We start from the raw sequence: 13,391 nt of genomic DNA, 5'->3' as shown, positions 1-13,391 counted from the left end.
AGAAGAATAATTGAAAATTGGCGAATCGTTCACTATCTTTAATAAAATTTAAAAGACGACGGTGGAAAAACAATTAAGAAATGATGAATCGTTCACCGTCTTTAATAAAATTTAAAAGACGGTAAATATCTTTTCAATTCACCACTTTTTACAGATGATTAACGATTTATATATAAAATTTGGAATGTTTGAGTTATAGTTTGTAAGCTATAAAATTCTAGAATCTAATGACTTATGTTAATATATTTAGAGCAGTAAATAAGTATATTAGCCAAAATTTTAACAAATTCGATTCAATAAAAATAAATGTCGAAAATAAAATTAGCATACCGAAATTTGCGTAAAAAAACCTCCAATCAGGAGTAAAGATTCATTGGATCACATACATGATACGATAACAATCCACAAAAAAATAAAACTTATAACGTAATTAACGACTCTACGAATGCAAACCTTTCTTTTATTATCTTTGGATCACACGAACTTCACGGAGTCCACACCCACGCTCGAATTTACGAATGCCACTTCTCGAATATACGAAACATTCACATTTTGAATCCACGAAAATCTTCAACATGCTGAATCTACGATGCTTGCTCGAATTCACGAGTACACTCCTGCAGACCAAAAAATTAAGCGTGTTAATAATCATTTAACGCTTAAAATATCATCAAGGAACCTGAAAATAGATTTCTAAGCAAAATCAAAACAATACAATAAAAAAAGTTGAGGTCAGAAAAACTTTGAATTGATCCGGAAGAGATTATATAGTAGAAAAAGATTTAGAACGAGTTGAAATTAGTAACAATCTAAACTTTTCAAAACTGTAATGTAACTTATGAAATATATCAATATAAAATTCGTAAAATATAAATAGTTGAGGGTATCTATATAGCAGGAAAAAAAAAATCTAAAATATGTCGGTCATATAAGGCCATGTTAGGCCATCTGGTCAATTAAATTGCTATTTTAGAATACATCCATTTTATCATTATCATCCAATTAATTAAATTGTTATTTTAGAATTCATCAATTTTATCATAATAATTTTAAAAAATAATTTTTTTATAATTTTTTTTTAAATAAAATATGATCGACTGAATATAAATAATGCGATGTAATTGTTATAGCGTAGACTTTTTGCTCTCCACGTACTGTTAAGGGAGGAAGTCTACGGGGCCATACTTATATCATATTATTAATAACAAATTAATTATTATTTTTAAAAAAAATAATTTTTTTTATAATTATGATAGGACAGATAAATTTTTAAAAAAAAATTATTTGATTGGTTGAGAACACTACACAGCTAATATATAACTAGTGCGTTCTAGAATTTTTCTTTCGCCTCGCCCAATCCGATCAGAAGTGGCAGCAGGAGCGAAGAGGAGAGGCGATGATGGAGAGCAGCAGCAGCAGCAGCATGATGATGCAGCGCTTCTGCCACCGCCGCCGCCTCCTCCACCTCCTCCGACCCCCCACCTCCTCCTCCTCCTCCAACGGCGCTCTTCTTCGCCTTCCCCGACCCCAATCTCGCCTCCTCCCGCAGCCTATCCGATCGAGGAAGCGCTCCTCGTCGTCATCGGCGGTCGCCGGCTGGTTCTCGATGGGGTTCGGGGCGAAGAAGAAGAGCGGCCAGTTGCCGGAGATCGTGAAGGCGGGCGACCCCGTCCTCCACGAGCCGGCCCAGGAGGTCGCCGCCGCCGACATCGGGTCGGAGAAGCTGGAGAGGATCATCGACGACATGATCGCCGTCATGAGGAACGCCCCCGGCGTCGGCCTCGCCGCTCCCCAGATCGGCATTCCCCTCAAGGTTCAGCTCCCCACCCCCCTCTCTGTTTGTTTGAATTTATATATCCTTAAAATAGTTTATTGTTTCGGAATAGTTATGGATAAAAGTAAAATTATGTTTGGTTTGTAATGCGGCAGTACTTAAAAATAATTTAAATTGTGGTTGCTTAATTTTTTGTACAATAGCAGGGGGTAACGAGAAAAAGTGATGGTTGAATTTGATATAAAATATGATTTAATAAAAATAATTTATTATAATATTTAAGTACATTTTATTATTAATATTTAAGTATAAATAATATGTATTAAATATAGTACAATTAATAATTTTATAATAAAAATAATTTATTATAATGAATTATGTTATTATCTTAATATATTATCGATAGTACCAAGCGTTTGGTGCTATCGAGTTTTCGGCCATTGGATAAAAGGATGTGCGGTTAGGATGATAGTGGTCTCGTTGGGTTGACTGGGTGGTTGGTTGAATAGTATAATATAACGGGTGGAAATGATCAAAGGTAGATATAACAGCAGAAAACTCGAGAGTACCGAGAGCTTGGTATAGTAGCCGAACTTTTATTATAATATGTAATATATCATGTCAGAATAATTTACTTTAATTTAATTTATAATATAAATAAAGTTTGAAATTAATCTTGTAATAGTGTTATTCCACTAAAAGGGTCGAATAGATTATTCCAAGTTATTCCGGAATGACCAAAAACAGCTAGGTTTGACTGGGATATTTTATTCTGGTCAAAAAAAATATCCCATTTGGCGGAATAACCGGAATTAACTTTCATTATTCCCGTTTTATTCCCAAACCAAAGAAAGCGTACGAGATTCCGGGTTGTTGACTTCGAGGCCGGACACGGGGAGGAATATTGAATACGAAATATTGAAACACCAATGTCCAGCGATTTAAGCTTTTGGAGACAAACAGTTATTTAGCTGTGGCACAATTAGGTTGTGACAGATCAATAGCTAGATCATTTTTACCATGAAAAACAAGACTCGCCAACTGGAACTCATTTACTCATAGGGGCGAATAATTTCCAGTTAGAGCATGAAGAGCCAAGATAAAAAGCCTGAGGAATTAGAGGCTATACGGCAAGTTTGAAATCACCAATTAAACTGCTGTTACAATAATTAAAAAAAGTGTAGCTTAATATATATTCAGAAATGGAGAACCTGCCATTTCTCTGTTACTTCTTTGCTCCTTAGCATTTTATTGGTGTTAAGAGAAAGTATCACTTACTCAACCTGCTAGTCAAAATCTGACCATCACCATAAGATAAACTTTTTGGTTTCACCACGCTTTCTAAGACTTCATGCTTTTTACATATCAGATTATTGTTCTGGAAGACACTAAGGAATACATTAGTTATGCTCCTAAGAAGGAAATTGGAGCACAAGATCGACGCCCCTTTGATCTTTTGGTAAGCACCAAAGAAAAGTAAGCGATATGTGGTTGTTCTTTCGTGCTTTTCAGTTATTAATTTTTTTCTTGAATATATCTGTCATTTTTTTCAGTTTCTCTGAGACAGGTCATTCTGAACCCGAAGCTTCAAAAGAGAAGTAACAAGACTGCACTGTTCTTTGAGGGATGTTTGAGGTAAAATGACTTATATTCTCTAAAGATTGGATTGCTTACGGTCATGCTGGATGACGAAAACAATTCATATATATATATTTTTTTTATTTAATCCTTCTTCACGTATTTCTATTACTATTTTAGATCTACGGCAGAAAACCTTGATGATCTTAGTTAGGTTCTAATCAAGCTATAGAGTTGAAAATCAATAAACCATACCTTATTCTTGCTTTTGGCATAGAAACAAAAGACTAGTATCGATGAGAGTTTCATTAAATCCAAGTGTAAGCTGCTAGAAGAGAAACTGTTTGTGCAAAGCTGATTACAGGCTACAGAAGCACAAAATGAACCAAAAAATTGAATACAACTAGAATGGTGTATCAATTACGACTTTGTGTCTGCCAATTCCTGCATAGGGAATGATTGAGTGACTTCTTTATAACGTTAGCATCGTGGAACTTCAATCGAATATTATCAAACTTTTGCAAGTATGCATTTGCTTACTTGGAGCTTCCCAAAAAATTTCTGCTAATCCTCTCCCTCCAGATACGGCAAATGTAGCCATTCCAAGCCATTTTTAGTAGCATCACAGAAATTTTTTGCCTTTAAGGTTCTTCCAAAGGCTATCGCGTAATACGCTCCTACCGCATTACATGCATCTTCTTAAGTATATATTTTAAAGGATGTTCTATTTGGTCTTTCATTGGTAAATTGTACTGATAACTTGTGCTTTATCAGCAAAATTGCACAAGGACATTGCCTGATAGCGTATCAATCATAGCCTTATAAAAGAGCTTTGAGGTATCAACCAGAGCTCTAAGGTATCTCAGTGCATATCTATCACAATATTCTTTGGTCGAAGCTCTGTGGCATTATCATGTAAAACTATGTCAGCGTGAACTTTAGCTCTCTCAATATGGATGTTCTATTTGTAGCTAAATTTTTTGCTTTTCAAAAGATGGCGGAGATTGCATGAAACAGATGCTCTTATCAATCCTTTTGCTCTCTCAGTGTCGATGGGTTTCGAGCAGTAGTGGAACGGCACCTCGAGGTTGAAGTCTCGGGTCTGAGCCGCGACGGGCGTCCGATCAAGATTGAAGCAAGTGGTTGGCAGGCACGGATCTTGCAGCACGAATGCGATCACCTGGACGGCACATTATACGTCGATAAGATGGTGCCGAGGACCTTTAGGACGGTTGAGAATTTGGATTTGCCTCTTGCTACGGGTTGTCCAAAACTCGGTGTTCGCTAATCGAAACACTTGCTTGAACAGGGAGCTTAGCTTATCTTGCAAATGAAAAGCTCTGTCGAGGTAGTTATGTTAGTTTGGACTTTCTTGTGATAGTTGCTCCATGATCTGCCTTCGGTCAAAGAAGCCTACCTAGAGAACATGTATTTTTACTTTTAGGGAAGTACATTTCTTGTTTACTGCATCATTTACTGTATTAACATTCTTTTCTTTTCAGCCTTCTTAAATTCATCTCCAATTCTTCATTTTGTTTCTGTACAAATGGATCACTTCGCTATGGTTAAGCTCATGAAAACAGGAAAGAACTTCTCCTTGTTATTGCTTTATTTTTGACGTAGGGAGAGATCAATTCAGTTCGTTTATGACACACAGATTACCCAGATGCATTGCAGGATTATCACTGACATAGTTGTTTGTTTGCATAATTGCTATTATGCAGTCGCCAAATCTTGCGATGAGCAAAAGAAGTTACAGTCGTTGCCGAAAGAGTTAAAAGAGGGGAAAAAGTTCAATGAGCTATGGACACTCCTCAAACTAAGCTTCATTGCGCCGCACTGTTCAATGAGCTATGTGTTTTCGGATACTTGTTTCGCCGTTGTTAGCGTCGAGCAACTGGTCAGAGTCTCAGTTATGGCCTAGATCTGAACCTGCCACTTTGTGAAGGCTCCAATTCCTTTCTGGCCACCGGAGTGAGAGCAAAGTCCTCCACCCTTCTATCTCCGTGCTTTGCCCTTGTTCAGATAAGGGTGTGTTTGTTTTACCAGATCGCTGGCGCAGAAGTCCTTCACCTTGTTGAATCGTTGGTGCGGATGTTCGAAGGCGATCGTCGAACTCGGAGATCAAATGCAGTGAGCGGTTGGAAGCGTATGCTGTGAGCATCGGCCCCTACTTCGTGTATGACGGGAAAGCGCGACTTTGTTTCCTATCAGGGTGAAGTTGACATTGAACATATGGCCTGGTTGCGCAGCATCGGCCCCTACTTCGTGTATGGCGGAGAAGTGCGACTTTGTTCCCTATCAGTATCAGGGTGAAGTTGACATCGAACATATGGTCAGTACTCTTCCGACCCCGATGAAACAAATACGCCAAATATCATTTTTTAAAAGACTCTAGTGAAACCAAAATCACCTTTTATTTGTGAAATATTGGCCAATAAAAAAAAATCTTTTTCTTTTGTTGGAAGATTGTGAATAAATAAACACCAGAAAAAAAACTGAAAATGACCAAAATATTTCATATAATATAAGATTCACCATCCTTTGTCCGTCACGGCAGAGAAAATTACAGATAGTTTTTAAATTTAGAATTACATTTCTCTAAAAAAAATTGAGCTTACTAATTTATGGAGAAAAATTTCGCCTGTCACACTTATTCCATATAGAAGTAACAACAGTAAAGATAAATTTTGTTCAACCACATCATTTTAATTAAGTTCTTACTTTCTAATATTATGCATTGTAACTATTACAAAGAAGACTTTTTCAGCTAATGTTTAAAATTAAGAGCCTGTTTGGGAACTCTAGAATTTATTTCAGAATTTTTATTCAACAGCATTGTAGTTCCTCAAAATTATATTACTCTGGACCTAAAAAAAAAATATTACTTCGAAAATTTTTATTTACAAAAAGCACCCCATTTTTTGGAAAGAGACAGAGAGAGTTAGTGAGCAAAGTAAATCAAAGACAGAGATGGTTTATCTTTCACTTTGCTTTAAAACAGTTTGGTTTGTTTTTGCATAATTTTTTTTAAATCATATTTTTCCGTAAAAAAAAAAAATTCAATACAGTTCTTCCCAAAAAAATATTTTATATATATAACTAATTCACAAACAATTAGTTAGTATTTAAAGGAGACTTTTTTTCAAAATAACTCTATAAAATTTTCTAATTCGGTAAATAATCCTATGAAATTTTTTTTAGCAAACTATCCCTTCTTTTACCATGATGGAGCCACGTTGAAATTTTCTTTTAAAGATGATGAGTCATTCATCATCTTTATAAAAATGGTGAACGATTCACCGCCTTCCTAATTTTTTATAAAAGCAGTGAATTATTTACTGTTTTTTACTTATTTACTGTTATTTTTATATCCCATATTATAATCCTAATCAGCACATTGAAATTTCAATAAATCACATATACTAACTAATTGTTAGTATTTGTATTTAATAAGTGTGCAATGGAATGGTTAGTGGCTGCCCGGTCCATTGATGACGTGGTGGACCAGGTCCATGTGTCTTTACAAAGGACATTTCCTCTGAGCCACTCTGCTATCTAAGCCAAGCCCTCTTTCTCTCTCTTCCCCGCTCTCTCTTTCTCTCTCTCTCTCTCTCTCTTTCTCTCTCTTCCCCGGTCTCTCTTTCGCTCTCTTTCTCTCTCTCTCTCTCTCTTCCTCCTCCTCTTACACACAACGAGAGAGATTAGGTTTAGGTTGTAGCAATCGATCGCATAATCCGGTACGTCTCCGATCCACTCCGTGAAATTCCATTCCTTTCTTGCTTTTTTTTTTTTAAATTTTTTTTTTAAAGGGTTTGCATCATCTTTGAGATCACAAGTTGATGCCCATAAATTAGATCCGGACGATGAAATAAAAACAAAAGAAAATTGCTTCAAATGATTTCCGTGCATTTGGGATTCGAGATATGCAGATCACAACCTGCGTGCTTTTCCATCCCCTTGTTTAAGATGCGATTTTGAAGGACTCATTTGCAAACAATTATCATGCACGATCACCATTGACCTTCCATTTGGAGCAAAACAAAAAAAGAAGAAAAGGTGCATTTTTTTTGTTTTATTTTTTGGTGGGGGGACAAAGAATGGTGTCCTCCTCCCACTTTGATATATCAGATCAGGTATTTTTTTCAACTTGTGTGTCACAAAACAATTTTCTGATATATTCGCAACCTTGGCATTTGAATTTAGTTCATTGTAAGGTCCTTGGGATCGTGATTTTTTAGGCGAATCAACAAGGTGTTTGCCATATACCGAGAAAAAATGATAGGGAGACCGTATATAGTGTGAAAGTGTGGACACATTATTTTGCCCTCTTCCTCAACCCGAATCGGCACATATCTCTTGAAATAGCAAGGAAAATATGTTGAACAAGATGTTCATGCGTCCAGAGCAGGCCCTAAGCAAGTATTAAGTGCCGTGGCACGAGATCGTGCCGAAAACTTGTTGGCAAGATACGGCACGGTTTGTGCCGAGTCATGCAGTGCCGTGCTGATGTGTGCCGGCCAGAAAAAATACCTACTTGTCTATGCACGGTGGCATAAAATATATTTTTTTTCTTTAGCACCAATTTAATTGCTTATTATATATCTTTATCAGATATTTTGTACTTCATTGATGTTACTATTGGCTAATTTTAAAGAACGTGGGGTTTTATGCCGTGCCCTGGGTACGGGGGTTGTATAATGCTAATATTTTGTTGGCATATTATGGCATGGTGGACATAGCACGTGCCGATGGACACTTAAAACCTAGGCCCTGAATATCTTATCTTTGCTTGGAATAGAGGTTAAACCCTAAATAGAGAATTTTACAAATTTATATTTAAAAAACAATCAGCATCAGTGATGCTAATATAGGTCTTAATGTCAATCTTTCTTATATTGAATTCTAATTCTACTCATAAATAGTTCTAAGTTAACTAACTTGCATGTAGTTTTCGTGGCAATAACGACTTGCTTGGTTTTTGCCATGGTTACATTTTTCAAAACTGACTCTATTCTCAAGAGAGCTGGCATCTGTTGGACAATCCATCATAAAAATTCTCAAATTCCTTAAGAATAATTTTAATTCTGTGCTGGCCCAATCCCCGTGTATTGGTAGAAAGCCTAGACAATGATGATGATATATTTACTCACAAATTAATAGCTAACTACATGTATTTTTCCATGCTACATGCATTTGAACTTTCCAGAGCTCCAAATTATTTAGGTTTTGATGTTTCAGAAAGTGCGGATGTCATTTGATGGTATTAAAAGTAATTTATCTGTCCCTGTGGTACTCTTGGACACTGACTTAAATACAGTAATTATTTTTTTATCAACTTTGTATATATGCCATAAATACTGTGGTTCAAGGGTCCAATTAAGTTCTCCAAATAATAATTGTGGAAGGCCTTCTAAATAATATTATGTGTCAAACACTCGATTCGTAGTATGAGGTTGTACCTCTCAGGCATTGAATAGCATGTCTGAAAGGTTTATTCACGTCTAGTTTAGTTCTGAGTCCTTTTTTTCTTCGTTTCAGCCGAGCCTTTCTTTTCAAAGTTTTAGAAATTTCACATAACTTTTCCTAACGTTTTTGTGTTATTTAGTCAAATATGAGTAAGAAAATTTAACGAAATAGAATTTAGCCTAAATTTATATGATTTAATCTGAGATGATCTTAGTAAGATATTATATGATTCTATTCAAGTTTGATGTGATTATATATGGACATACTATGAACCTGTTTGGATTTTTCTATGATTTAATATTTCATCAAATCTGATACCATAAGGTTTGATTTATATTCTGAAAGTTTACATAAGTTATCTCTTTGTGAAAAGAGTCTTGTCACAGTTATTCATGGCGAGAGATGAGCCATTGACCTTTGCTACCTTCTCTATGTAATGACTTTTGCTACCTTCCCTATCTTTTATCTGTATTGTTGACCTCAGTTTCCTATCTCCCTTTCTCCTTTCTACTATCTTACTCTTTTTTTCCCCCTTGTTTTCCGTTATTATCAATTTATGTTCTATCCTTTGTCTGTCATGATTATGCTGCTATGCAGCCTAGTACTTGATGCCTCATAATCCTACCACCATTTTTCCCAGCATGCCAAACAATATCTTTTCTCCTTTCATTATCGTAATTATGCCTGTGTAGAAAGATGAAATGAAAAAGGGCTTTTATTGCATCTTTTCAGCCTGCCACAATCATCCCGATTTGTATTTAGTTATTATTCATATTTCATATGAATTTGTTGCACCATACTATCGTACATTATGAACTTTTTAGACAAAGAAGTATTATTGGTGCATATTAAAGGCCTATATTGTCTATTATACGTTCGTGGCTAAATTGGTTCTTCTGAAAAAGTCAAAAATCAGTAAGTTTAAAAGGCAATCCGTCTAAACATTCATCATCTATAAGCATATCATAGGATAACTGCTAAGTTTATTGTTCTTGAAGCTAAAAGAGCTAGATTGCTCTCTATATAAATAACAATGGCTAAACTGCATTTTCAAGACTATAATAGATGTCGTGTATGATTTGAAAACATCTTAGTGGTTCTTTATGGTGATCAAGATTGCTGTTACCCTCAGCATAGTGAGCATGTGCCTCATGGCAATGCATACTATCACATATGAGGCCACCGCACATGGTCCTCAAAGACCGGCCAAACAGTGGTCGGAACACCTGTGTGCTGAGGCACTTAACACTTTGATGCTGATCGTGTTGTTTTTGCTCAGTCGTGGTAGACTTCTTTGCTAGGTTATTCTTTTCTTTGGATAATTGCTCGTGTCTTCTTTCTTGAACACCACAACAGAGTTAAGTTTGTTAGTATTTGTGCATCTGTCACATTTTCTGAGATTTCTTATTCTTTTAATGCCTTCTAATCTGTCTTGTTGTTTGTCCAGTTTTGAATTTGTCAGGCTGCGAAAACTTTTGTTGATCAAAGAAGGACATGACAAGTACGGCATGCTTTGTAATTGTTAGTAGAAATGATATTCCTATATATGAAGCCGAAGTGGGATCTGCTCCAAAGGCATGGTTTCAATTCATCTGCAATTTTTTTTCCCTTTTTTGTGTTCTTTCTCACGCAAGAAAGTTTGTTACTTAAATGCACAGCATAACTCTTAAGATGCTAATGTCGTTAATAGATGTTATATCATGTAAAGTAAAAAATTGTAGGTGCACATGCATGTTTTATGAAACACAAATCAATATTCATTAATATGTTTTTTTGAGTAGAAAAATATTCAGTAATATGTTAACAACATAAAATGCTTATGGGTTGCCTCTGCATAAGCTTGATCAAATAGATATTTGCTCTCGTATCATCATATTGCAAAATGTTTTCTAACCTTAAATTTCAATACCATCTAATCTTGTTGTCTCTTTGGCGGTTTGTATGCGACAGAAAGAAGAAATAGCTTACCAGCACCAGTTTGTTTTGCACGCCGCATTAGATATTGTCCAGGACCTTGCATGGACTACAAGTGCCATGTGAGTTTATCGATTTGAGAGTCTTTAGCTGTGAAATTAATTTGTTCCAAAAGGCCAATAGCACATGTAAACAATGAAGTCCTGATATTTCAGTTTATTTTAGTATTTTATTTTCTTTGCGCGTATGTCCAGGTTTGCTGACCATTGTGTATTTATTCAGGTTTTTAAAGGGCGTGGACAGATTCAATGATCTAGTGGTATCTGTGTATGTTACTGCAGGTCATATCCTTACAATAGTTCTTTGCTACTACAGATTGGATATTTTCGTGAATATTATGCCTAACTTGTCGAAATGTATTAGTTATGATGCATTCATCCAAAATTCCATTGAACATTAGATCATGGATAGCAGAGGAATGTGATGCAAATTCTTCAAGCTATACCAAAATTTCCATAATCGAGTTTGTCTTGTTGAACAGATATTAATTTTCATGCGATGTATCTTTGGTTGCTTTTTGCTATATCTTTTTACAGTCAAATTTTTTTTTTCGTTTTTTTGGGTATTAGGAGTTTTTTTTTTGTTTCATAAGCTTATGTTTATTTGATAAAATATTTAATGTTGTTCATATAATTATGATGTTGAGCTTCCTGTTACCTTTTCTTTTATGTCCAATCTTTTGTTTTCTTTAACCAGCAATATCATACATACTAGATTGATGCTACTCCATGATTCACGTAATGAGGATGGGATAAAAAGCTTTTTTCAAGAGGTTCATGAACTTTACATAAAGGTAATAGTAGTCCTGGTCGTTCATGAAGCAGCAAGAGGTTTCTTTTAGTGTAATTCCTTGTTCATTCTGCATTCATTGAGAAATTATTATTTACCTGAGTGTTATTGATCATACTTGCGGCATTTTTCTTACCATTTACGTAAAATTTGCTGTTCAGATTCTAGATTGTTTCCTTGTTTTAGTTACCCTTATTTGATGTTTTGTTGCAATAGAGTAGATAAGCTAATGCCTGCTAGTTTTCTGGGAATAGAAATGTTATGATCAATTTACTCGAGTCAGCTCCAGTTTGACTTTTCCACCAGGCTCAGGTTCTCCACTTTTGAGCAGGCTCGCGTCAGTTCTGTTGGACTCGGATTTTGAAATTATGCCTTCGAGATAGTGAACTAATTGGTGTAACTATGATAATTGTTCCAATCTGGCTGAAGTCTTGCTATAAACCTTCACTCTTCTAACTGAGACCTGCATATTGTATGGTCTCTTTCAAATTTTCAAAGTGTCTCGGGCTTGAAAACTAAACTTCGGAACCTTCCAAGAACTATGATCAATATGAATTGGGTCTCACACAAGAAAGTCCATATAGGATCTCCTGCATATCAGAGAGTGAAGGTTGTCCTTTTTTAGTGTGGGTTTTATGCTATCTTTGTCTCCTTTGGTTTTGTTGTTACTTCAAAGAACAGCAACAACTCCAGGAGAAATATGCAAAATCCTGCTCTTTAAAGATTCTGTTGGAATTCGACTCTCTTCCCTGTATAATGCGAGGCCACGTTTAGTGATGCATTTAAGATCGTTTTCGCCATGAAAAGTCCTAGTTGAAACAAATTTATCAGTCAAAATCGGGGTTGGTCCTCCTCTAGTCTCAGGTTGCTTTTGTAGATTATGGTTTGCCTTCCAATTTCTATAATTATGATTATATCATTTTTGTTGTGCAGATTCTCCTGAATCCTCTATACCTACCTGGCTCGCGCATCACATCCTCTCATTTTGATACCAAGGTTAGGGCTCTTGCGAGGAAATATCTGTGAGGACCTGTCCCAAGGGGTAAAGGAAGCATCACTGCGGAGTATTTTAAAGCGTGCATACGAGTACCGCATATTGAACTTTTGCTTGATGTTTCTATTACATTATCCGATCAATGTAAAATTCGATCAGATGCACCTGATCCATGTATATGCAGAAAAATTGTAGCTTTGTTTTTGTGCTACCATGTACACCAAACCTTACTCTGTGTGCTTGAATCCTATCTGAGAATGAAGTATTCAATTAGAAAAATCTATTCGGTTCGCAATATAATGTGATACCTAAGGTCTTGTTTGGATGCTTGAATATTTTGTTCAGTATATCCTTTTGATTTACTTCGGCCCTATTTGCGTGCATGTATATCTTATTTGATATATTCTTTTAATTTATTCAAGAAATTTTTACGTTTGATTAATTAGGAGTGCAATCAAATATGTTTATAATTGGATATTATATTTGGTCTTCAGATTATTTTTCAACAAGATAAATTATCTCGTAGGAGGAACAAAAATTAAACTCTTTACATACTATCACACTAGAAAATTATTACAGGGAATAAGTTATCAAAGGATATTTTATTCAAACATCCAAATAGGGCATATGAGATTTTTCTAGTATGATTCTAACTAAGGAGTTTGATTTATGTTGCTTCAAAAGTTTTATTATCCATAATTTAATAGGATAACATAATTCATCTATAATGTGTTTTATCTTATTATGAAAAAATAACTTAAATGCCGAATATGATATTTCATTTCAAATATTTGATCGCACTCCTTATTTACC

General features: G+C 35.4%; 2 protein-coding genes across 3 annotated transcripts; both read left to right on the top strand.

The window, feature by feature from the left end:
* LOC109722141 (peptide deformylase 1A, chloroplastic) lies at positions 1,336-4,878 on the top strand. Its single transcript, XM_020250032.1, has 4 exons — positions 1,336-1,813; positions 3,144-3,233; positions 3,342-3,409; positions 4,400-4,878. Exons 1-4 carry the CDS (start codon positions 1,397-1,399, stop codon positions 4,638-4,640), a joined length of 816 nt encoding a protein of 271 aa, XP_020105621.1. The 5' UTR covers positions 1,336-1,396; the 3' UTR covers positions 4,641-4,878.
* On the top strand, positions 5,055-12,875 carry LOC109722142 (trafficking protein particle complex subunit 2-like). 2 transcript variants are annotated; one of them, XM_020250034.1, is made up of 6 exons: positions 5,055-5,687; positions 10,269-10,396; positions 10,772-10,857; positions 11,018-11,079; positions 11,503-11,588; positions 12,518-12,875. In XM_020250034.1, the coding sequence occupies exons 2-6, from the start codon at positions 10,316-10,318 to the stop codon at positions 12,608-12,610; spliced, it is 408 nt and encodes a 135-aa protein (XP_020105623.1). In that variant the 5' UTR covers positions 5,055-5,687; positions 10,269-10,315; the 3' UTR covers positions 12,611-12,875. The 2 variants fall into 2 exon arrangements, with proteins under 2 accessions (XP_020105623.1, XP_020105622.1); XM_020250033.1 differs by lacking the exon at positions 5,055-5,687 and adding an exon at positions 6,933-7,092.

This window comes from Ananas comosus, linkage group 16 (assembly GCF_001540865.1).
Source record: "Ananas comosus cultivar F153 linkage group 16, ASM154086v1, whole genome shotgun sequence".
Classification (NCBI taxonomy): domain Eukaryota; kingdom Viridiplantae; phylum Streptophyta; class Magnoliopsida; order Poales; family Bromeliaceae; genus Ananas; species Ananas comosus.
This window is presented reverse-complemented; position numbering and strand designations above follow the sequence as displayed.

What these genes read in the sequence shown, in the direction of transcription:
- LOC109722142 (XM_020250034.1), top strand. Translation starts at nt 10,316, where the DNA reads ATGACAAGTACGGCATGCTTTGTAATTGTTAGTAGAAATGATATTCCT. An exon ending in AAGTGGGATCTGCTCCAAAG is followed by an intron (nt 10,397 to 10,771) that starts GCATGGTTTCAA and finishes TGTATGCGACAG; the next exon opens with AAAGAAGAAATAGCTTACCA. An exon ending in TTCATGAACTTTACATAAAG is followed by an intron (nt 11,589 to 12,517) that starts GTAATAGTAGTC and finishes TTTGTTGTGCAG; the next exon opens with ATTCTCCTGAATCCTCTATA.
- LOC109722141 (XM_020250032.1), top strand. Translation starts at nt 1,397, where the DNA reads ATGATGGAGAGCAGCAGCAGCAGCAGCATGATGATGCAGCGCTTCTGC. An exon ending in GACGCCCCTTTGATCTTTTG is followed by an intron (nt 3,234 to 3,341) that starts GTAAGCACCAAA and finishes TCTCTGAGACAG; the next exon opens with GTCATTCTGAACCCGAAGCT. An exon ending in TTCTTTGAGGGATGTTTGAG is followed by an intron (nt 3,410 to 4,399) that starts GTAAAATGACTT and finishes TTGCTCTCTCAG; the next exon opens with TGTCGATGGGTTTCGAGCAG.